Raw genomic sequence first — 25,340 nt, forward strand, 5'->3', positions numbered from 1 at the left:
GGGACCTGACTGGTTCAGTGGAACAACTGAGGTGGTGACGGAGAGGCAACACTGGGAACACAGCAGGGAGGTGGCTTAATCTGGTAGAATAACGAGTAGAAATGGTTGTCAAATTGCAACATGGAGTTGTCACCGTAAACCTTCTGTGTGTCAATGGAGGTGATCCAGCTGGTTTAGGAAGAGAGGACTTACCCTCTTGTTTAATGAGTGTTCTCCTGTTTAATGAAGCATAGTTTCAAAAGGGGGAATAGGGGAAATGTGTGAACTTCAGGGGGAAAGAGGTATTACTGGGTTTTAAAAAGCTTTTCTTGTGATTTTTTTCACACCTACTGAAATACAAATCTAAAGGAGAGATGTAGTCCAGGTTGGAAGCTTTCATGTTCTGTGTACATGTGGTGTTCATTAACACCGATCAGTTACAACCTCTTGCACTAAATGATTACACTGGAAATGAGATTAGACTGTACTTGTGCCAGCTGCCACTGTTAGGAGGAACATGATAGACATGATAGACAGATCATTCTCACTTCTGGGCTATTGAAAGAAGTGTGTAAAGGTATTGACGTATATCTCTAACTGTGCTCCTGAAATCATGTGTAATGAGTTATAGACATAGGAGATTTTTTTTCACAAGTACCCCAAAGCTGTATTATTGGTACCAATCAGCAAGTCAGGCTGAGCCTCAAAAAACTTCAACCCTAAAGTTTCTGTTAGTTTGTAGTACAGCTGCATGTGGTCTAGAACAAAAGATAAGGTATTCAACAAACATAATTCTCTTCCTTTAGAGAGCTGACTGCAAACTAAATAGAAGGTTTGATTCGGTATGTCGTGAATATCTAGAAGAAATAGATAGTATAATAGATAATGTACACTGCAAAAAGTAGTCCACAGATCTCCCCTCACACCCGCCCCATTCAGATACACTTTTATCAGACCTCAGTGAATATAATAGCTTTTCTGACTTGATGTATTTTCTCCAAAATGCTCTAATAGTTTGTGTTTCAGAGGCACAATTTCTTAGAAAATGCAGGACTTGTCCGTGCATTTATTAAAAATTCCTAGTAGAAGTTTTCTTCACATTTCATGGCTTGGCAGAGCTCATCACTCCCCCTCCCCTTCCTTATTCAGACTGATCATTTATCTTATTAGGAAAAAAACAGCAATGTGATTATTTCTGGTTGTTATGCAGCAGTGGAAATCATCCAGTCTCTTCCCCCTGGCCTGCATTCCCAAGGAGCCACCAATTACTGAGTCTGGGTTTTCGCCGCTCCTCATAAATCAATGTCATTAAAATCATTAAACAATGATGTAATTTCAATCCAAAGTATTAGCTTTATTGCATTTGATTATTAATAATTGTATCAAAATGACCCTTTTCTCTAAGTATTGTAATGAGGTTTTTTAGTGTCTGAGTCCAGCTGCATTTTGTTACTCAGTGCACGCCCTTTGAATGTCTTCAGCTCGCATCTACTGACTCAATGGACACACATTGCCATTGAAGAGCCTTGTGAAAAGTGATGTAGCTACATGGGAGTTGGGATGGATTCTACTTTGCTTTGTGACAGCATGAGTGTCAGCTCCAAGCTATCTCTGCAGAATCTTCCTGACTAATAGCAACGTAAGGGCCAGGAAAAAGCACAGCTGTGGCTGCTGTCCCTAGGTTGGGATGGGAGCCCTGAGGGTAGAAAGCTCATCTTTTGGCTAAGTATATTTAACATGGGGAATATTAGTAGAAAATCAGCCTGTATTCTGTGTGCACTTTTTCAAAGTTAAGCTGTGCTTTGATCAATTCTGACTGAATTTCCTTTTCAGGATATCGTTCTCAAAATTACTTTTTGCTTTCTTCCTTTGTCAAAGTAGAATCTACTCTCCTTTTCAATATACTTACCAATGACGTATCAATTAGTTATGGAAAGGATGTGTCAAGTTTAAGGTATTTCTAATAAGAATGGAATCCAAGTCTCCTTTAGTCCCAAATCTGCCTTGTCATCTCAAATGTCAGAGGTAATTGTAAAAAGATGCTCTGAAGCTTGCCAGTAAATATGTGTACACATGTATCTGTATATATTTATGTATAAACTTGGGATTATAAAGTTTTGTTTCCAATTTCATAACTATTTTGGTTCTTTTCTCCAGTTGATACTAGGATCCTATTTGTATGCATGTTTTAGTAAGAGGTATTTTAAAGAAATTTAAGGAGAAAAACATAATATCAAGTACAGAAAAAAAAATTGTTTTCATCTAATGTTAGTAATACGACATTATAAATGGGATTTATTTTAATTTCCCAGCTAGAAGAATGTTAAAGCTGGTTAGCATGAAATCCTCTCTTGTCCTCCATCCACATAATTACAATTCTGTAGCTGGCTCTGCATAACTTGATTATATTATGTTCTCAGGGCCGTTGCTGGAGTTGACGGAGACCCTGATTTAGTTCATATGGAAATCCAGGACCCCAGTGGAGGTATGCAAATGAAAATGTTATCATTTGATTCCCTAGGGTATAGTTATTTCTCTTTGTTTTAGAGAGTACTTTTTGGATTGATTTTTAGTCAGAAGTACGAGTCAGATTCTTGCTCAGTTTATCTGTAGTCAGTAAAGCTGTCCTTTTATATAAAACTATAGTATAATTTAAAATTTACTTGTTTTCCACTCTAAAATGAATTGACATCAAGATGCTATGCTCTGTTGAAAACTTCCATTAATAGTGCAATTTGTTCTGGCAGTTAAACATTGAACATTTTTTCCTGATTTGCGAATAAAATTGGCAATGCAGTGGTAGTGTTGGGTAAATGTCTGTTAAAGTGAATTGTTGCATATGTCAGTCCTACTGAACTAACCACTGTCTCCCAGAATTTCCTCATGTTACAGCATCTAGTATACTCTGAGACTTCAAAAGCAAAATAAATGAAAAAGCAGATCAGCAGTCAGGATGTGATGCAGTAAAGTCACCATGATTCAAAAAGTTTATGTGGTTTCTTGTTGCCAATTGTACTCCTGAAAGATGATTTAATTCCTTGAATCAGGTCATCTAAGCTCCTTTGTAGTCTTATAAATTAATTGTAAAGGATGCACTGTTTGACTTTCCTTGATCCCTGAAGGTTTTCCTTTTTTTTTTTTTTTTTTTTTTTTTCAGCCCTATATAAAAAAAAAAAGTCAAGAAACCTGGATGACAAATTCCCTAAATCTTTTATAATTTTTATGAGCCCTTCACAGCCCCATCACAGCCCTAGCTGCTTTGTGTAGAGACATTGTAAGAAGTTTGTTTAGGAGCTGGATGGATTTTTTATTAAATTAAATATATATATATATTTATTTATTTATTTATTTATTTATTTATTAAATATATATATATATTTATTATATATTAATTTAAAGGAAACAGCAGAAAATGAGAAAATATAATGAAATATTTACTGCCTGGCTGGGTTCTCAATTAACCACACTTAAGGTCAATACAAGCATTGCCATTGATTTTAGTGGAAACAGTATCTTTGTACTACCTGTCTGATAAAGCACTAAAATATATGTCCTGTGAACTATAAATAGGTGAAAGACTTTATGAGGGCCCTTTGCTATGCTTGCTCAAATATCTTTGTGATGATGATTTGGAAATAAGCAAGAGAACTTGGAATGACTCTAGCTGCCTTTTAAACAGATCCAGATTATAAAACAAATATTTGTATTTAGCACACTGGTTTGGCCTTTTCTAATAAAAAATCCATGAAGTATGGAATGCATTTCCTATCACTGCAAAAGTAACAAAGGACATGTGCGGGGGTGCACTATTTGCTCTTTCACACTGTTATCTGGAGCATGGAAAACATTAGTGATCTGAACGCGGGGTCATTCATATAACTATTTTCTCACTGCACTTGGGAATGACAGCCATAGTTTGTGTTCAAAGGCTTGTGGTGAAGGGTGAGCTTGAATCTAGGAGAAGGTTGTTGGGCTGCAGCTGGTTTAAGATATGATATTGGCTCTCCTCTCCCGGTTTCATAGGAGCAGATTGCATTAAAGATGCAGCAGTGCTCTCCTAACTACTCAGGCAGAAAAGATATTCCTTGTCCATGGCTAACTGGATAGGAAGAGAGCAGCCATAGCCTCCACTGATACAAATCAGTGCAGGCTTTTTCAACAAGGTATTAACACTTAGTACAGAAGTCCTGCCCCAACAAAGCAGTTCTAATACTGTGTTAACTTTTCTACAGGGCTTTGAATATAGCCTTTCGAATTCCATATGCTGTATATTTAACTGAGTCTGATTCTCATTTCACTCATCACAGTTTTATATTGGGGCTGATCTATCGATTTCAGTTATGTTGTGTAAGGCTGCCATTTCTACAAATGAGTGATTTGGCTATGTGCATAGGTTAAGTGAGAAAAGAGGCTTCTTCTACTATCCCCACCTATGAATGTCTCATTCATCTAACCCCTAATCTCTCTGGACCAGCAAAATTTGGAGAACAGGCTACCACCCATGAATGATCTGAACTGTAGGCACTTAATGTATTCTCAGTACATTAGAAATTGAAAAATTCTTGTATGAAGGCTTAACATAATATTACAACTAACTCAACTGGCAAAGGCAGCACTTTCCCTGCACGAATAACATTTTATACTGCTTGCTTCTTTTTCCCTTCAAAGCCCTGTCATATGTTTCTGTCTCTCTTCCCTCAGGTTATCGCTACATCACTTGCCAGATGCAGAATTGCTCTGATAAGACAATGACAGTCCAGTTTGCTGGCAGCACTGATCGGGATTCCCTGACTGTGCAGGATGACTACATATTTCTTCAGGTAAAGCCGCTTTCTGAGGAGACAATCCATTTTAAAATTCAGAAGTAAAATTTTAGACAGCACAGCAGAACTGTAATTTAGGAGCATGGAGAAACCTGTTCCAGATAATGCATGATGATTTATGAATATTTACATGGAACAACAACAACAAAAAATATCATCTTTAATTTGTGCAACTGGTTGCTTGTGTATCCAGTTGATTTTAATTCATCACTGACCTAGCTTTAATTAGACTGAAATTTTCAAATGGCTTATGTGTTTCAAAATTACTTTTTATAAATACTATTGTATGGTAGGCAGAAAACAATCCTCTGGGGTTACAACTTTTTGTGGGTTCTTTCCATATTTGTGTAGCATGAAAAGATTTCCTAAGAGCATCTAAGGAAAGCCACTAGCAGAGTAGTGGCTCAACTTCTTCGTATGGATTCTCCTGTGAAGAGGTGTTGGTGGGAAAGAAGTTACATGACAGTGCTTAGGAAGCAAAAGTGTGGAATGGCCATAGCTTGGGAGCAACTTGTGATGATCCAAATTCCATTGGGATTATTTCATTCCAAAATGAAAAAACCTGCATGCACAAGCCTGGGCGGGAGCTCTGTCAGCCTTATGGCACCAACCAAGTGCAACTTAGGCCTAGCTGAAAATGTTATTTAATGTGCCTGGGAGTCATCAGAATTTGAATCTGCCAGAGCTGCAAACTTCTCAAAGAAAGGTTATATCCTACTTGTTTTTCATGATTTTCCTGTGAGGTCATGTGTACTTTCCCCAGTGATTGGCTATATTTCCGTTATTTTGATATGATTTGCTTGTCACAATGTTTGTCTGATGATTGACTCCTGCAGAAAGACAGTTTTATGTGTGGATACTTCTCCACACCACTGTCTTGGTGTACATTAGATTGACTTTTTTTGCAGCTTTCCTTTCTTGTGGTTGTTTCTTCCAAAAGGATTTGTAAATTGATAGAGATGAAAGAAGCACTCCTCTTAGTCAACACAGCAGTTTCAAGGACCCACACAGAAACAGCAAATTGGACTTGGAAAAAAAAAAATTTGAATTTGAGTGGGCATTTTTCAGCTCAGGTTTAGAACTTGTGGCACCCATTTTATTCAAAGCTATTACTATTTGTGGCTCCCACAAGGTGTGCTTTAAAATCCATTTCCCAGTTTGTAGATGGTGAAAAGTGCATCTCACCACATATAGTTCCAGGCTGCTGCACTCAACAAAACACAGACTGCTTCCTCTTCAAACATTTGTGTATTGCCAGACATCTTGTATAATTGCACCTGGAGCTGTTGTTGTTCTGTCTTATAGCAGCCATGGACAATCAGGAAATGGAATTCCAACTTGGAAATGTACACATGAATTTAACAGACAATTGCTTTTGCAAAACTATGCCATTGGTAACATAGTCTCTGTAGATTTGAGACATATTAATGCCTAGAAGAGAGATAAACATAAAAGGGTAGTATTCTCTAGTTCCCACATAAAGGGGAAACATCTCTAGTCTTTTCCTTTCAGACTTATTACAGTAAATCACAGCATGTACAATAAATCTCTCTTGTTGCTTAACTGTTTAACAGCTAGCCAGGTCTGTATTACTGAGGGATAGAAGGTATTGCTGGGATTCTTTAGTCATATGTGAAGTGCAGCCACCTTTGGGATGTGGTGCAGGACACTGCTTTTGGCTTTTCCAGTGAAGCCACACAGCAGCTGTGCATCTGAGAAAGATCATACTTCTGAAACAAAATGAAAATTCATCTTTTATCTAGGCTGAAGTGTTGCTATGAAAGTTCTAATCAGAGCAGGGACTGCTCTTGATATCATAGCAATATCTGCCAAAAAGATGTCTCATAGTCATCTGTGCAAAAATGAGTTTGAGACAGTCGTACGGCCCCTGGCATCACTCACCCATCCTAACCTGGTGCCTATGAATCAGAGCATTGCAGTATGCAGGGCTAATCCTGTCCACACTCACAGACTTTTACCAATTTAGAGGTAATTCTCATCCTAATTTCTTTAGTATGTCTATATCCATGAATATCAGCAGTTTTCAAATGCTCATTGCTTTCCTTCAGTTTGCACTGTCAGCCAGATGGTTTCAGAGGTGATTTTAGCAGGATTAAAGTTTTCACACTGTTTGAAGCACAGACCAGCCTTTAATGTCAGTGGGGCTTGACACAACTAGCTGCTTCAACTTTGATTCTCCGCTGCCTTGCATCATCTCTAGTCATTTAAAATGAGTGACATAAAGTAAATGCATAATGAACATGAAGGCTATTGTAAGATGGGTAAGATTGATATTTAACACTAATTAAATAAATGGTGAACTTTTTGCTTTAATCCATCATTTAACAAATCACATTCCTAAAGGGCATCACATTCTTTCTACCACAAAAAATGATACTGGTTTAAAGAAAGCGTGAAAATGATTTCAGTGTTAAATACTTTGATAATTTTATAATATTCAGGCAGGTGGACCTGCTGACATGCATCAACTTCATTTTTTACCAAGAAAAGTCAAGTTTATTTGCTTCAGGATAGGCTGTTCTCCAAATCAGGTTCCTTTTATAAACACATAATATTTTATGTCATGGCCTACAGCCAAATATGCTGTTTGTTGTGGCAAACAGCATTTGATTTAAATATTAGCAATTAACTGCAAAACCTGGATTTTTTACTCTTTTTAGTATTATGAAATCAACAATGAATCTTCATTTGAGATGTATCTTCCCTGAATGAGGTTATTTTTTAAGCCTTTCTTTCATAAATTACATTGAATTTCTACCTTTCGTTTAGCCATCAGCTTACTCCATTTGTTTCCTTTTGCTCTGCTATGACTTATATAGGAGGGTGAAGTAGAAAAACTGAATGAAGACATGCTCATGTTAACCTCTAAAACTGGCATCTCCTCTATCTTTCCATCTCAGTAAAATTTCATTTGACTTCTTGAACTAGACAGGATCCGTATTTGTAGAGGAAGTGAAAAACCACAATAGGAATGTTTTTCCCCATGACAATGGCAATGGCTTTGTCAGACGAGGTTTTGGCATTACATTTCTGACAAAAAAAAAAAAAAAAAGCTGATGAATATTTTCAAGTGTTTATTTATTTAGAATCTTTCTTTGGGTCCTTTGGAACAAATTTTGCATTGATTTTTGGGGAATTACATAAAAGTCTTAAAATTGCCACTGTGTTGGGCAAAAGGGGAAATGGGTGCTAATGAATAATAGTTATACACAGGTGTTCCTTTCAATGTGCATTTGTTTGCTTGCTTTGGTGGAAATCTTCATAAAACCCCAGATATATTACATAAAACCTAATCTGTCTTCAGTTCCATGCATGAAAGCAGTTGAAATATGCTTTACCTCTCTATATAAGTGTAGAATTGTGTCTTCAGGACATGTAACTGGTTTTCAAACTGACTGACCAATGAACTGGGAATTGTATCATCTTCCATGCTGCATGTCAGCATCTTGCACTGGAAATGTTTTATCCTGTACAGAAAATCCTAGCCAAATACAGTGAACACTTGGTACAATGTTAGCGTGAGTTATTCAGTCCTTTATGAACTGCCTTGAATTGGGCTGTTGGAGAACCACTTGCCCTTGAGGTATTGGTGTTCACAGCCAGTGTGCCACCTCCCTGCCTCCTGTCTAGTGGGTCCTGCTGCCAGGGATTCCACAAAAGGACAGAAATGTGGAAGGCCAATGGGAGAACAGTGTACAGAGATATCAAAAGGACTGAGGTCAGTGAGATGCTGAAGTCTCGGGTATTACTCAAGGTAGCTGAACTGGCAAAAAGAGGGAGGTAAATCTCTTTGTTCTCCCTAAAGAAGGGGAAGAGGGGGTTGAGTCTACCTGGAGTCTGTTTTCTCACAGCTTTTATTTATCCTATTAGGAGAATACTGTGCAAATTCATCCTATGTAATGGAAGTAATAGCTATATATTTCAATTGCAGGTTTAAAAAAAAAAAAACAACTTCCAAAATATTCCTCTTTACATTTAATATAAACTATCAACTATCACAGGGTTCTGTTTTCCCTTTGTACAGACAACATCAGCAAATCGGACAAAGTATTACGTATCTTACCGTCGAAATGGCTTTGTACAGATGAAGTTGCCAAAATATGCGTTGCCAAAAGTGAGTATACATATTTTTATTTCTACTTCTGTATTTTTCTTCTTCACTTTCATAGTAAACTAGCTTTGCTTTTTTCCTTTTTAAACCTCATTAGTTTGAGATGATAATTTCTCCTTGAAATGGATTTCTAAATCCCATTTTTGGTATATTCTTCCCCTACTGTCTGCATGTTTATTCTAGGAAAGTAATAGCTTATAAACCATAGAGGACAAGAACATAGGATAGCTTATACATCGTCAGTCACCACAATAGTTTCTGAGCTTTGCTTCCATGAAGCTGTGCTACATACCCTATGGCAATATAATGATATTGAGCAAGTGTTCTTTCAAGAATCAATTACAGTTTAATTCCACATGGTGTTTTCTGGTATAAGCATGAATAGTAATATAGGAGAAATTTAGCAGTGGATGGGTCTCTATTTCATTAAAGAATCCCAATATGGACTTTAATTACTTAACAGAATGGCAGAGTTTTCTCTGAGATTCCTTCAGTCTAGCATATTTTTATAGTGACAAGGTTTCTATATTTGTGCAGTAAAGCACAGACAGATATTTACACACAGTCTGAATGATGCAATTGAAATTTTGTACAGCACACAATATGTTTCATGTTTTTATGTATAGTTAAAAAGCATCTGCAATCCTGAACTGAAATAGTTTGCAGGTTTTAAAGACTCACTGGATAAAACCCAGCTAACCTGATCTGGCCTCACAGTTCACCTTGTTTCCATCAAGAAATTGTTCTCCCAACCTCATGATGTCTCTCTCTTTTCATGTGATACTTTAGGATTCCTTCATTTTACATATTAGAAACTAGAATATATCATTGTTGCATGTATTGAAATGCATTGGTTAATTCACTGCCCAAGTAGTAAAGGACAAAGGAGTACACTGTATTTACTTGTTTTGTTATTTTTACAAAGCAAAGAATTTGTTAAATGCTGTTTTAGTGTTTGTTTTTTTTTATTATTATTTTGTTTTGTTTTTTAAACTAAGTGATGGTCTGAAGACTTCTGCTTTCAAATATACAGCATATTAACAAAACCCTCAAATCAAATCCTCAGACACTATTTAGACAAGGATCTGAAATTTGGCTATGTTCGTTCTGAGTATCATTATGCAGATGACTGTTTGTTTATTTATTTATTTTGAAAAGAAAGGGATAGGCAGGGACAGGTAAATATATCAACCATTCCACATAATTATTTCAATGTTTTAAGGCCATCAGCCTTTATGCTTTCTTGGAGGAATTTGTAATTAGAAAAACAACAGAAGAATATCCAGATGTAAATGTTAAAATGTTCCGAATGTGGACATCCTGAGAGATTACAGCCCACGAGCAACTCCTGCTGGGGCAGGGATCCCCAGATGACTGCAGCTTATGGGTGACCCACACCAGGACAGAAGAAACAAAGAGGGAAGGAGCAAGGGAGGAAAGTAAGGAATGAGCAAGGAAAGAAAAGAGGAAAAAAAAAAAAAGGCTGATGAGTCCAACAGCCCATTAACTCTCTGAAGTACCTGGGTGGGACTGAATTAACACAAAGTGGAAACAAGGAAGTTGAGGCTATGAAGAGGGTAGAAGAAGTGTTTGAATGAGCTCAGCCTGGATATGGGAGAAGAAAGGTGTTTACTTCAATGTTTAAATGTTTTTGTTTGTTTGTCTTTGTTTTTCTCTATACGCAAATCAGTAATTAATAACATGTTAATTGTCAATAAATTAAAACAAGTAAAATTATCTTAGTCTTGAATGTTTTGCCAGAATTCCTGAAGTGTCAGCACATTAGTGCAAGTGTTGACGATTCTAATTTATGTTGCAAAACAGTTATTTGTTTGGCAATGGAACAGGTTGCCCAGAGAAGCTGTGGATGCCTGGAGGTGCTCAAGGTCAGGCTGGATGGAGCTTTGAGCAACCTTGTCTAGTGCAAGGTGTCCCTGCCCATGGCAGGGCATTAGACTGGGTGATCTTTCAAGTCCCTTCTAACCCAAGCAATGCTATGATTCTATGAAATGGAAGGGTAGAAATCTTGTATGGAAGAGCTGAGCATTTCTTCCTGTGCTTCTGCATGGCCTGTTCAGGAATCATAGCATGGCTTGTGTTACAAGGGATCTTAAAGTTCATCTAGTTCCAACCCCCAAAGCTGTACCTTTCCACTGCAGTTTCATTCTGATTCCCAGTAATCTGCTGCAGCACATCTTGTGCTTCCTGTAACTGCCATCACAAAGGAGATGGACATCTAACTTAAGTCTGTGAGAGTTGCACCGTGTGCTATGATTACAGACAGAAGTTCATATTCTATGTGGATGAGTACTTTAGGCATTCAAGAAAGTGAATTATTTATAATAAGCAGGATGCAGACTTTACCTCCTTCAAGATATGTCTCTGATTTAAATATCAATATTTGTCATACACTATATTAGTAAAGGGTGTGTTATTTTGGTTCAGATCTAGCTGTCAAATACATCTTAATAAATGGGGGGAGGTTGTCATAATCCAAGAACTAAATGAATTGTTTAGTTCTTGTAGTCATCCACGCTTGCAGTAGATGAGCTTGCATCATTGTGAAGAACAGCAGCAAATGTTATTGGAGGGTTAGAAACAAACCACACAGTGGGGGACCTAGATCACAGTCCTATGGAGCTTTCTTTGGCAGCAAACCCAGTTTAAGAAGTTCCCTTCAGTCATTCGTTGCTATCACTCTTCTGCCCACTGTGATCTCTGTAGTGTTTGTGGGGCCACCCTACAAACAAGATCAGTGCAGTGAAAAATAGCCTTAAGAAAAGTATAATTTGTTTTTCAAAAAGGAAGGTCAAGAGGTAATTTGATTATAGTGAAGTCTCCTTATGGGGAGAAAATACTTAAGAGTCTTAAAGTGCTTTTGTAGAGAGAGAAACCCATAGACGGGAACTGAAGACAGTCTCATTCAAATTAGAAACTCAGCTGAGCTTCTTAATAGCATTGGTGATTAATTATTTGAAAAGGTGCCAAGGAAAGTGACAGATATTCTAGGTTTTGAAGTTTTCAAATAATAATTGAGTGCTTTTCTGGGGGATTTGCTCTAACCATACATAAGTTATTTGCTCTGCCTGTGTCTTGTTAGTTGTGCAGAAATAATAGTTGGAAATTCTCTGGTTGGAAAGACAGTAAAGAGAGAAAACTAAGCGATCTAATAATCATTTTTAGCCTTAAAATACATGTGCAAAGGATACTTAGTTTACTAGGCATATGATCTTACTGAGTACATTTCTGACATATTCAGTCAGTCATAACTCACTGGTCTTTCTGTTGTCTGTTTGAAATAGTGCTGCATCCTGGATTCTTTAATTCTTGCAAAATGTGGGTTTTGTTTATTTGTCTTTTTTTTTTTTTTTTTTTTTTTTTAAAACTTCTAAGCAGATTAACTCCAGGCTTGGCTGAATAAATAAATTAGAAGCTAATGGTTTCATTTTGGATACCGTCAATAGCTAGCTAGGAATAGGATGACTGCATCATTTGGAAAAAGGCATTTTTGTGTTGTTCCTAGTTGAGACAGTGCCCAATGAGTGGAATGAAATAAACTGTATCCTTTTAGCATTTTGATGATGCCTCCAAGAGAAGTTGCTTTGGTGTCTGCACACAGCAGAGCTGAAAATTTCACAAAGAACCCAGACATCCATTAGAACAGCAGTAGATGTGAGTGATGTTAATGCCTTATGTAAAAGATCCATTTTCTAAAAGTGATTTGCTATATTTACATTATAGCAGATTTTTTAGATACTACACAATACAAGAACACAACTCTGAAATTTTTCATCCCACTGAATTTCAGTGGGAACCATCAGACTGCAGTAGAAATGTATGTTTCAGTAATTTGAATGGAAGGAAAAGATAAATATTAGTAAATTACCAGTGAAATTTTGCAAAGAAGCAGAATATCAGCAAAGACACTGACACATCAACAGTACATCTAGAACATGGCAGTGAAGCTGCTACTTTTATGGTGGTAGGAGGTAAAGAAAATGAAATATTTTTACAAAGAAAATTTTAAAAGTTTGATTAAAAGCAATAGCTTTTCAAAGAACTGAGTTTCAGGGTTTTTCAGTATTGGATTCTGCCTAACCTGGAGATGGAGAAGAGCTAAAATAGGCTCTATCTCCTTTTTATTGAAAGAATGGAATGAGGCTTCAAAAAATCCAGATGGAGCAGTGGTTGTGTATAGGGAAGGAAAAACTGTCAGAAGATACTGCAAGAATCTGCCTGACAACATCAGGAGAGCCCCAGGCTCTAGCCTGAGGGAATAGCGCTGGGCTATTCAGATATTCCTTTTTTGCAGCACAGATGCATTTCACGGTGATTTTAAATGTGGAGATAGAATGAACACTTTCAAACTGAGTAATTAAAAATGTTGTTGATGTCTCATGTTTTCATTTTGATATGTAGATGTTGTAAATCTGTAAAAAAAATAAAATAAAATAATATATATATATATTAATTTTTATTTGCATTTGTGTTTGTCTTTGTCAAAATATAGCCTCAAAGTAAAAATACAGAAAAGGATTAAAAGGACATATCTCAAGGCCTCCTTACTTGTGAGTCAAAGGCTGATAAAAGCAGTTTCCAGCCAAGCTTTGCAAGTTCTGAGCTTCATTTTATTTGTTTTTTCTTCTAGGTTCTAGCTCCACAGTGCACTTCAGACTGACTTTTTGTAACACATCATAGCTACATGTATGTACAGAACAGAGCTGTTGGGAGCCACCTAATGAACAGAATTCAGATTATATTTCTTTAAGCTCTTTGCTGTTGAGAGATTTTCTGTAGCATGTTTGATGTTGACATATGTCAAATCACACATCTGTCTCCTGTGCTTGGCAGGAGTCGTGCTGCCAGACAGAATAGTCACAGGTTGGTGAGGTCAGCGTAAAAGGCTGCCTCTATGCTCCCCGTAACAGGACAGGAAATTTGGAGCTATCGATTTAAAACTGCAGTGGCTTTAAACTATATTCTGTTTTACCAAGATTTCTTGTTCTCTGCTGCTAAAGCTAGATCAGAAGTGAGTAATTCATAGGAAGCAAATATCAAAATCAAGCCAAGAGTAGCAGGATTGCATTTGTGTTGTTAGATGGCTGCCTATCCATGCAAACGTGTTCCAGGGGACCCAGATTTGCTAGGCATATGCAGCAATCCCTGTTGGGTTGCTTTCAGCCCAAAGCAGGGTTTCAGCAGCTACCACTGGTAGAGCAGTTCTGCTAAGGGGAACAGGGTGTAGCCCCATCTGTCATCACCCTTGTATTGCACAAAAGTTCCTGCAGCAATGATTGCCCTTGCCTGGAAGAACATGAATTTGAAGAGAATTGTGTTGGTTTCTGGTCCTTATTTGGGATGTTAAGTTATTCCCTAATGTGATTAACAGTAAAACTGGGAACTATTTCATTCTTCAGTTTAAGTGAAAAATGTCTTAAAAAATCTTGACCAAACCAAGAAATTTGCTGCAAGTCATGTTAGTTTTACTGTTGCAGTTTGGAAGAATTTAATTATTCTGAGTCCCTTTGCTAGCTCTGGTAAATAAACTCCACTGATAATGATCTCCTTTTATCAACTGATACAAGGCATTCATTGATTCTGCATTTGTTCATGCCAGCTACAAAAACTCAATAATGGAGCAACTATATTGCCTGTTGTATCCTACTGCAATTCAGAAAGTAAAATATTTAGTTCTGAAAAGATATGACGTGGAAAAAGCTTATTTCATTTATCTTGATCTCTGTATGTCTTTTCTATCTTATGAAATAAGCACTAAAATGAAATTTTTTAGGTAACCAAGATAAAAGTGAGTACACGGAACAAATAAAATAAAAAAAAAAATCCCATTACCTTAGACATAAGTGAATGTCTTTCATGTATTCATGGTAGTATGAATTTCCTATACCTGCTTTTTACCAACTCCATATTTTATTTTTATTTGATTAACACCTAGTGTTAGAAATACAGATAGTGGTGATATTTGAAGCAGTAAAGTTACTCTTTTCCTGGGAGGTGTCATGGCACCAGCAAGTGAACCTGTGCTGTAGCAGCCATCACTCTGAATGGCTCCCAAGTCACAGAAATCCTTTTAAGATGGATTCAAGGAACTCTTCTTTTCTTCACAGCATAGGTTGTTATTGATTTCTCTCCTTGCACCATTTTAGTCAGCCAGGCAAGGAAGATTAGGGAGATTATCTTTGGGATATGTGCCATCCAGTTACCTTGATTGTACTTAAGAGATTACAGGGGTATAAATGTGGTGCATCTGGAGGTCAAGGCTAAGACTACAGAGTTTTGAGTGCTTATATCTGTTGCACTTGTGATAAATTTACTCCTTATGATTCTCTGTTTAATTTTGCACTTGTTCAGGTTAAACCCACTACACATGTACCCCAACCTAAGCATTAACCATTTGCAGGGCAAGGGGTGGAACTTTGACATTGGATTAAGAATTATAAGATTTGAAAAATGAGTATTTTGAGTTTATTTTTGAACCTTCCTTGGTGACTGAAGTGCCACAGCCCCGTCTATGTAGCACTGTACAGCCTATTCTGAATCTTGCCTGCAGTGTTTCCATTTGATGACATTTCCTATGTCATCAGCACATTTTACACAAAGGAGCACTGGCTTGCTCTATGATCTTTGTCATCTTTTATATCCTTCCGTCTTCAGGGTGTAATTCTATTTATTTGTGTCACAGGTTTTCTTAGCACAGTAGTAAGTGCAGGTTTTCTTAGCAGTTAGTAACATAGTAAACTATATTGAGTGTTTATTGAATATAAAATTCTAGAAGGTATTAGTAGTTTTAAAGGCAGTTGAGTTACTAAATGTAGATGGTATGGGGATGTATACAGTGAAAACAAAGCATTTCTCTTCCCTTGCTCCTCTAAACTTCTTGCATTCCTCCTACCCTCACCTCCAGAAACCCCTGACTCTTAGCTGCTACTGCTTTTGGATAAAACAAAAAACAGACATTGTCTTTTAAAACTATGTTCCTATTTGTATGTGCAACATTTCAAGTAATCTCAGTAAGGTGTTTTTATTTTTCCCCATTTTCATACAAGTGTCAATTTACCTGTGTTCCTTGGGGTGGCTGTTTACATTACTTGAAGGATGTTTTATGTCTACTTTCCATACATCCATACATTCTACATCCATAGAGAAACAACTATGTGGACCCAATAGTAGCGGGGTGGATTTTGTATAGTATAGTAGTTGAGCAGTGGATTTTGTAGCAGTTTGTAGGCTTCTTTGGTTTCACTGTAAACCTATCCCTGGCCCTGGCCACTGTTTTGGACCTATGAGTAGTTCCACAGATTTTTAGAGATGAAGATACATCTGTGGCATTACATTATCCAGTGAAGAGAGGAGGATGAAGGGAACATTATGTCAATGGAATTCGCAGAACATACTGTACAAGAAGCACCTTAGCAAACAGAACCAAGAAGTCTCATGGTGTTTGGAATAGTACAACTAGCAGTATTGTGAGTATTCTCAGAGCAGCACAGGAGCTTACAACCTAAAAAGATGAGATAAAGCAGGAAGAAAGTTGGCTGGCTGGCTGGCCTTAGGAATTTTGTATTTGTGAAGGACAGTTTATTTCTCATACAGATTACTATTGCTGAGCTATGCAAAAGTATAAAAAGAGAAGGAGAGAAGTGAGAATGCTGAAAGCATGGGTGTTTGGGTCAGCAAGACATGGAAGATCAGAAGAGATGACAAACTGGACTGAGCAAAAGCAAAGTGGTAGGTAGTAAGGGAGAAAGGATGTCCATGGAATAATGGACATGCCATAGAAATGCTATAGCAACATGGTGCTATGACAAACCTGGAGAAAGATTCTGCCTGGGAACACCTGAAAGAGCACAGACTCTCTCATTTGAGTATGGAAATGAAAGGAAAGCCCAAGACCTCAAATATTTAACGTGTGTGTATATATATATATTTTATATATACATAAAAAAACACACATTTGGAGATAAACAAAAAGAAACGTTCGAAATCCTGAAGTGCTGTAACATTACTAAAGGTCTTTATACATTTTATAAATGAATTTGAATAAATCACGTGTGAATAGCACAATTACAGGAAAATTACATGATCAGCAGGACTTTGAATAGCCTGCAGAATCTGGAGAGAGAAACACAATGTCCAGAAAGAAGGCAATTGCAACAGTCCAAGCATGAAATCATCACAGAATGAATGCTTTCCTTATAGGATCTGCTGAGATTATAGCCTAAGGCAGTATCTGTGGCCATGAATTAGGTAGAGCAATAAAACTTGCATTCCCTGAATCAAGATATTACCTCTTTTTCAGATGTCTTTACTAGTTAACTCTTTAGTGGCAGTAACTTATGTCTAGCAATATTTGCTGACATCCCACTGTCATGTGCTTGTCCTCTGTGAGCAGTGGGTGGTTGGACTTGGCACTCCAAAGTCCTGTTGTATTTCTTAATCATTTTTTTCTTTTTTACATTCAGTTTTACAGCAATAGAAATAGTAAAAGAGAGACATAATATATAGATTTTTTTCTGGCTACATTTTAAACATCCCATGTCATTTTAAAGGATATTTAAGAATCAGACATACATCTAGAATTTGCAGATCTCCTTACTTAGTCAATTAATTTTCCCAGGGGGCATTACGTCATAACTGTGAGCAGAAAGTGCTGTGCAGGATTAGTGCAAGGTAGTAAAACTGAAGGACTGTTTTGCTTTGTGGGGAAAAAGAAATCACTGTGAAAAGAAATAGCAGCAAAACTGGAAATTTCCAGTAGAAATTTCTACCTTCCAGTACAACTAGAAATCAAAAAGTGTAAATGCTAAGTGAAAGGAGCAAATTTCAAGGAAGTGGAAAGGTGATTTCACTTGCTAAAACCAGGATCTTATAAGTTCTTGCCTAAGAAAAAAATACCATCAAACAGGCTAAGTGTATGGGCCTCTTTCTTGATAACAGTCACAGCCAAGAGAGAAGTAAATTCCATTTGTTGCAGTAAAATAGTCCAGTCTAACCATGCTTTCACCCAATCTTTCCAGTCTTTCCAAAATTAATCTTTCCATTCAGTACCACACATTTTGGCTTTTCGTGTATTGCTTCCACTGGCTCTGCAGCTCCTACAACAGCCTGAGGGATGAGAACTGCAAATGAGCCTGTCCAGTCTGCTATCCCCTCTGCCAGCAAGTGCCACCCGTGCAACTACTGCCACCCCATGTGTACCTCCATGTGTAGCTGGGGCAAGGAAGGGGCCTTTTCTGCATTTGCTTATGGGGATGTATAGATGTGTTACTTTAATTACACAATAATGTAAGTGATAATTTTGCTGCAAGCCCTGGCATCACAGAAGAGTAAGGTTTTTTTTAGAGGTTTACATGTAGAAAAAAGAAGAAAAGTACTGTATTTCTCGCTCTTTTGTTTGACTCTGCTTCACTTCTGTCTACTTTCTGGGTAATCAGGGCAACTTTTCTCACACTGTAAAAGAAAAGGTGACTTCAATATTAGATGTGGTTTAAGACAGGAGATGCAGCACTGTGTACATATAAGAAGCTTTTTAAAGAACCCACTGGGATCAGTTGAAGTGTTTTGCTGGCATTCTTGCATCGGAACAGTTAGTATTTAGTAACTTTCAGATGGAAAGAATCAAAAGTTCTGCCAAACTCCCTGCTTCTGAGTAATTTTTGAGTATAAGATAAAAAGAGATCCACTAATGGAATGTTAAACAAAAATCTACCTTAGTACTAAGTTCAACATGAAAGACTTTGAAAACAGCTCTGGGAGCTGTCATTGATAGAAAACTGCAGTTAGGTTCCTTTGTGTTGAGATGTCAGATATTTAAAAAAAATATAAAAAAAAAAATTAACTAACTACATGGTTAGTTAGTAAGTAACCATCTTTTGTTCATGTTAAAATCTTTCCAATGTACTCTTTTGTTTCGATAATGCCTTTTTTCAATCTAAGTTTCTCAATCACATCGTGCATCTTGCCTGATGTGTGACTGCCATGCTCTGCCAAGTATTCAGCGTTGCACATGCTCACATTTTCTGTAGTGTAAACTTGATTCTTACAGACTTAATTTTATTTCTCTGTAAGAAAGAGTTCTGTGAAATATTCCTATTTTTTTTTTTTAAAGTTGATTTTTTTTTCCACTCATGTTCTCTTAACAGTTTTGGTAGCTTTGTTTCCTATTCACTCCATCACTTTAATGATTTTTTTTCAGTAATAAGGTGGCCAGAACTGTATATAAAATACCAAGAAGGTTATGAAGAGTTTACAAGCTTTCTATCTCTATGACTAGAAGTCCTTTCACATGTAGCCCCAACGTCTGCCTTTTGGCTGCAATTTCCAATTAACTTACATCCTTTTTGTGTTTGTTAAGCTTAGTTCATTGATGCCACTTCCTGATTTATTTCTTCTGTTTAATGTTAGTGTTAAATTATTTTTCCCATCTGTATAGTTCTTTTTTTATGTCTAAGAAGTTTGGAGTGGAGGAGCTGGAGAAACTGAAAGAAAGCTGTTGCAATATCCATGCTTGAAATTCTTGAGAAATGAATGTATATGTAGAACGTTGACTTTCATGTTATTACTGTTGAATATTTGACTGAATCTTTCTACATTGGTCAATAGGTTAACATTACAGACTATAATATACATCAACTGTGTGTATAATACATAGTCCTCCCTCTGTGTGACTGCTGGAAACTGTATCATATTGTCTTTGTGCTATATTATGCATTGTCCTGGATGAAATAGTTCTTAATTCTTTGAGTATCTGATGATTATTTTTTTAGGTTAGATTTGCATATGGTGTTATGAATCATACAGGTTTTCTATCAACTGTCATCCAGAGCTTGCAAAAATCATTCACTTTTCTTTCTCACCCATGGACCTAAATGACATTGCTAGATTTGGAAGCTTTTTTTTTTTTTTTTTTTTTTAAATGTTGAAACCCAGTAAGTATGATTTTTATTCAATTATGTAAAAGCCAAAGAAGATTGCAGCTTTCACACAATTGTGATTTTTGGTCTTCACTAAGCTGGTTTGTACTCTCTTTGTTAGCCTCTGTCCAGAAGGCACTGCCCAACCACACTGCAGTGGTGGGATGCAGTGTGCTGATTAGTGCTAGACTGAGAGATTACTGTCACCTATCATTCAGGTGCATTTTACCACCCCCCACACTCCCTCTACTCTTTCTGGTATTCAGTATTTCTTGTAGGATTATTATTTGTGTTGTATCAATTATGAAAAAATGAGTAATTTCTCTCTCTCTATTTTTTTTTTTTTTTCTACAGGATTTACAGATAATCAGCACAGATGAAAACCAGGTATTCGTGGCTGTTCAGGAATGGTACCAGACAGACACATACAACCTGTACCAGTCTGACCCACAGGGTGTTTACTACTCCATCCTGCTGGAGAATGTCCGGAGCACAAAGCAACCAGAAGAGAATGTCCTGATAGATATTCTGGAGGTAGGCTTTTCTGTCTTCCAATGTCTGTAGTCTGGGTGGAGATTTAATTCTTTTATTTTGATTTAGGGATATTATTAATCTTGTTAGTAGATTCTCACAGTTATCTTTAATGTTAAGACTATTATTTCTTACTCATTGATAGTGCACCATTTTTATTTTTGTTCTGTTTGTTTGTTTTTCCTCCTTCCCTGCTAGTGTGCTGTGAACCCTAGAACTAGATTGGGTTGCAAGGATGTGCAAGACCAGAATTGGTTGAGGGTTCCTGTAAGATAGGAAAGCTGGCAGTGTAATTTATTGTTGAAGTAAGAATTATGTAGCTGCCTATGTATGGCTCTAATTAGGTCCTTCTTGGTGTGGGAAAATGATAGTGTTGTTGTTGTTGCCTTTATCTCCTTCATCTTTGTTTAGCTTTTACTTATCAAATGGCTGTAGTAAAACATTTACCAATTACCAGTGTAGGCACAGATTATTTTCTGTGCTGTCCATATTCAGAAATGGGTCTTAATGAGTGAATCTACACATTGTGTGTAGCCACATTCCCACAAGGTGATTTATCGAGAGCATTATTTTGCAGCTCTTTGCTCCTGGTCACTCCTGCAGGTTGCAAAGCTGAAAGGGAGTCAGGTACTCTCTCTTCTTCTTGCATAACCTGGAGCGTGTAATTTCAGATCACTTGTACGGAGATGCTATCCCTCACTCTCCTTTTGTCTACAAGAGTTATTTGAAATCCTTAGTGAAACTGAATTAATAAAGTATTACTGAAGGTATATTTGATAATGCACAAAAGGGAGATATCCCAGATTATTGTGTACACTCAATTAATTTGTAGGGTTGCATTAAAAAGAAGCTGTGCAAATGATAAAAAATAATTGAAAGACAATTCCGTGTCTTTAGAGCTGTGTTGTAGGAGGACTAATTTATTTATCTACAGTAAGAAAGCCTACAGCTTTCAGATAGCCTGCACAATAAATAAATAGTGTTCATCTTCTCTACTAAAAGTGATCATCTGATCATATCTACAAGTAATGTATGGATAATTTACACTGTATAAGTAATAAACATAAGACATGTTACAGTTCTTGGGATCAAGATATTGTTTAGTCTGATTTTTGTTTGCTTGTTTTGTTTTTGTTTGGTTGTTGTTTTTTTGTTTGTTTGTTTGTTTTTTGTTTGTTTGTTTGTTTTGTTTTTTTCTGCCTTTGGACATTTTAATGCATGTATCCCAACTTGGGGACAGGAATCTCCAATGCAACACAGATCCTTGATGGTTGATAATTTCCAAAATTCAAGTGATTAATTCTCCTTAAAATTTGCACTGTCTTCATTATCTTTTGCTGACCTCACTTCATCTTCATCTGCCATAAACTCTTTTACTTGTCTGCATTAATTTTCTCTTATACACTTTATCTTTTGTACCATATTTCATTTCTGCTCACATTGCAAATATGAATGTGAAATAGTTGTCAAATATTGGCATCATAGAACAAAAAAAAAAAAAAAAAAAGAAAAGAAAAGTATTAAGTGAGTATACAAAAGCAGCATGCCCTTGAAATTTGTATCAAGTGCTGCCACACTATGAACCAGTAAGGAATTTGACACAAGCACATTTGAAAATACTAGTTCTAGGCTGGATCCTGTTATGCCTCCTATATGAAAAAGAGCTATACAACTGGCAGCATACATTCTTCCTATTTACTTTCTTTCCTAAACAACAAATCTTAAGTATTTCAATTTTAATCATAAGCTTATGTTATACAGATGTATTTTTTGTATTTCAGTAACTGCTGATAATAAACACTCTGGGGCCATCTGAATGCCACCTCTTGGTTCCCAACTAATATAGAATATTATTCAACTGTTACTAAAAGAAAATCAAACAGTGCAGAAAATAATGTGTCACTGAATACACAGCCATAGCAGCAAAACTGCTTACAAAATAGTTCTATGAGGTACAAAGGACTTTTCTAAAATTGTTGGGGAGCCACTAACCCTTGAACTGTTTTTGAAAAATAGGTGCTTTGAGAACTAACCCAAAGATTGACATTTCTGAATTTCCTGCCTTGGGTAACTACTCTAGACAGCTACTAGTTTTGCATCTTAGGTAGCTCAGTAGTTACCTAGTAGGCTGCTCATCAAAGTAGCTGAGCACTCCCCAGTGCCTCAATGTCCTCTTTTGCATAGGACCTTATTTGCCATATGTGACTCTTCCCTTTTTCATAGAAATATACTAATCTCACAGTGTTAGACTGGGGAACTGAATTAGAAAGTGCAGAAGAATTTTGGTGCCTTGCCGTCACAATTGAAACCAGAAGGTAAATTTGACATACAGCACTTTAAATATTTACAGAGAGTCAGGTGTGAATTTACAAAGGTCACAAGACAAATACAATAGAAAATGCTATACAGGGAGAAGGGTGTTTTAAAGCTGCCATTTTTATGCACTGTAATTTTTATAGTAGGTTGTTTTGTTTTGTTTTCAATGTGCTTTTTTTAGCCTAATGCACCTCTCCAAATATCATACTTCTGAATTTTCTCTGAAGATAGATGCCTGGAATCTCTTACTTTTTAAGGCAGGGTTATGCCTTTCTTTCAAAATAGGGCTGCTGAAGTGCTGGTCAGCTTTTATCTTTTAGAGCAACAGTGAGAACAGTTAACTGGGACACTGGAATAAATTTTTTTTCATGGCCTTTTTTTGCCTGATAGGATTCAAACCTCTATCTCCCACATTCTGCAGAGGAGAGGTTACCCTAGCCACCTGGTTACGTTAGAGATGGGAGTGGGAATGGAAAGCATTTTCAGTCTGACTCTCTCTGAATGATTATATAGAATGATTGAATATTCATTAAACAAGAATGAGAGAAGAAACAAAAATATTCATGATACATTGCTGGTTTTGCCATCCACATATGAAGAGGGAAACTTCAGTTGCAGTCCCTGATCTAATTATTGTTTAAATATTTAATAGTCTTCACTGCAAAAAACTACATGCACAGAAATTGAAAGCCAAGTCTACCTTTCCCAGTACATGTTTGAACTGCTAGGCATTTCATTCATACTCATCTCTATGCTGTCTTCGGAAGGTGGAATACATAATAAATCCCTAGCAAGTTGAAATATCTTTGAAAGTAAAGAATGCACGTTCCTTATTTTCTCCTTCTCTTTCCCTTTATCACTGCCAAGTACCTTACTGTTATGTTTGACTGGGAGGTGATGCATAGCTTCTAGCATCCTGGAAAAGTCAGCCGATCGCATGTGCATGGGGTTTAAGTAAGAAAGAGTTCATCAGAGAGATGTAAAATGACAGAGTAGCAAAACATCTATAGAAAATTTGATTCTCTAGACTTAATATATTTTCAGGTTCTAGGCTATTACTGTAACTGGCAGAACTTTCTTACTCTCTGTAGAATTCAGTCAAGAAAACAAAATAGATCATATTAATGAACAATAGGTATCAAGTCTGTAGCCTGCTTGTTTAGATGCTTTCTCTTCAACCTAAATGCGTATTTTTTCTAAAACGAATGTCAAAGGGAGTTAATAAATTGTAGTTGGGGAAAAAAAAAAAAAAAGAAAAAAAGAAAAAAAAAACGAACAACAAAAACTAAAAGCCAGTAAGTGTTTCTGATAAAAAGCAAATAGTCCAAGACTGAATCATGTCAGCAAGAAACAAATATTCCTGCTCATGCTGAGACCTGGCTTTGTTGTGCCTTTAGTTGAAATGACTTCTTCAGTGTTGCTATACTGTGCCGTAAATGGTGATAAACATTTTTATGTTGATGTAAGTTGATACACATTTTCTAGAATTTTTACAAAATTCAAAAAACCTTGTAAATAAGTGTAAGGTAAACAGGGGCACTCTGAAGGAAACCTTGAAACTTAATGCAAGATCTTACCTCACACCACTGGGTGGAATATTAAAATATTAAGTAAATTTCAGAATTTGCTGTCTTGTAACTAACATAGAGACATTACCACATTAACATCAATGTCAAGTTTTCTTTGATTTTTAAAATATTTTCAACCTTTTATCAAAGGGGAAAAATATGTAATGCTCACCATGACTGATGCTCTTGCACTTTATCTATATGACTCAAAATAAAATCTATAGAAATCAGAGCATTCTTAGGCAGAATGTTCCTACCTGCATTTTTCCCAGGGAAGGTATCAGACATGTGCATGGCAAAGTTATTGTCACATAAGTGTCTTCTTGGTGAAGAAATCCCAGGCCTTGGCCAGTCATAGTTTTTTAGTTGATGCTTATTGTGGAGGTGTCAGGGTGTTGAACCAAACAGGTCCTGGGATGTTTATGTATCTTAACTGGTGGGTCTCCTTTTAAACACCTTGTACTGATCATGTAGAGTACCAAATAGCTTGAGTCTACTTCATTCTGTAATTACATAGCTATACAAATCCCTATTGCCAAACCTTAACAGGTGTAAATACATCCATTTTGCTATAATTTCACTGCCTGTGTTATATCACTTGGGTAACTTTGTGGTTGTTTTTTTTTTCACTTGTAAGCAAAGGCAAAAGCCTGATTTATAACTCAGAGTTGCAGCAGGTATGGTACAAATAAAAATATTTTTTTTTTAGCATAGATTGAACATTCTATAGTAAAAGATGTGCTACTTATTAAGGACATTATATATTGGTTTGGGTTTTACCTCCATGGTAGTATTAGCAATCATGGAAGGGAAAGGATACAGAAGCTGCCACTGGGAAGGGTGAACTCTTCGCGTGGTTGTATTATCTTCCTCAGGAGCTGAACTGGCATTAAGACTGATGTAATTCATTAGTAGGCCCAGGGTGCTTACAAAGGATAGATATTTCAGTATATCTTGTCAGCACATTGGGAGTTATGAGATTAAAGATTCATATGGCTTTTTGTTTGTTTCTTGCAGTTAATTTTTCTGTTGACTTTTTTTTTTTTTTATTAAATACAAG

At 36.6% G+C, this 25,340-nt stretch overlaps 1 protein-coding gene across 1 annotated transcript in view; it reads left to right on the top strand.

Annotated features, from left to right (window-relative positions):
• The window catches only part of SORCS2 (sortilin related VPS10 domain containing receptor 2), a gene marked incomplete at both ends in the record, with an annotated part of 543,493 nt that overhangs the window by 449,463 nt on the left and 68,690 nt on the right, over window positions 1–25,340 (top strand). Inside the window, 4 exons of the mRNA XM_084286795.1 lie at window positions 2,400–2,464; window positions 4,681–4,799; window positions 8,848–8,937; window positions 20,220–20,399. Of these exons, the coding sequence (XP_084142921.1) occupies window positions 2,400–2,464; window positions 4,681–4,799; window positions 8,848–8,937; window positions 20,220–20,399 (454 nt within the window). The remainder of the gene's footprint in view (window positions 1–2,399; window positions 2,465–4,680; window positions 4,800–8,847; window positions 8,938–20,219; window positions 20,400–25,340) is intronic.

This window comes from Netta rufina (assembly GCF_964035555.1).
Source record: "Netta rufina genome assembly, chromosome: 4".
Taxonomy (NCBI): Eukaryota; Metazoa; Chordata; class Aves; order Anseriformes; family Anatidae; genus Netta; species Netta rufina.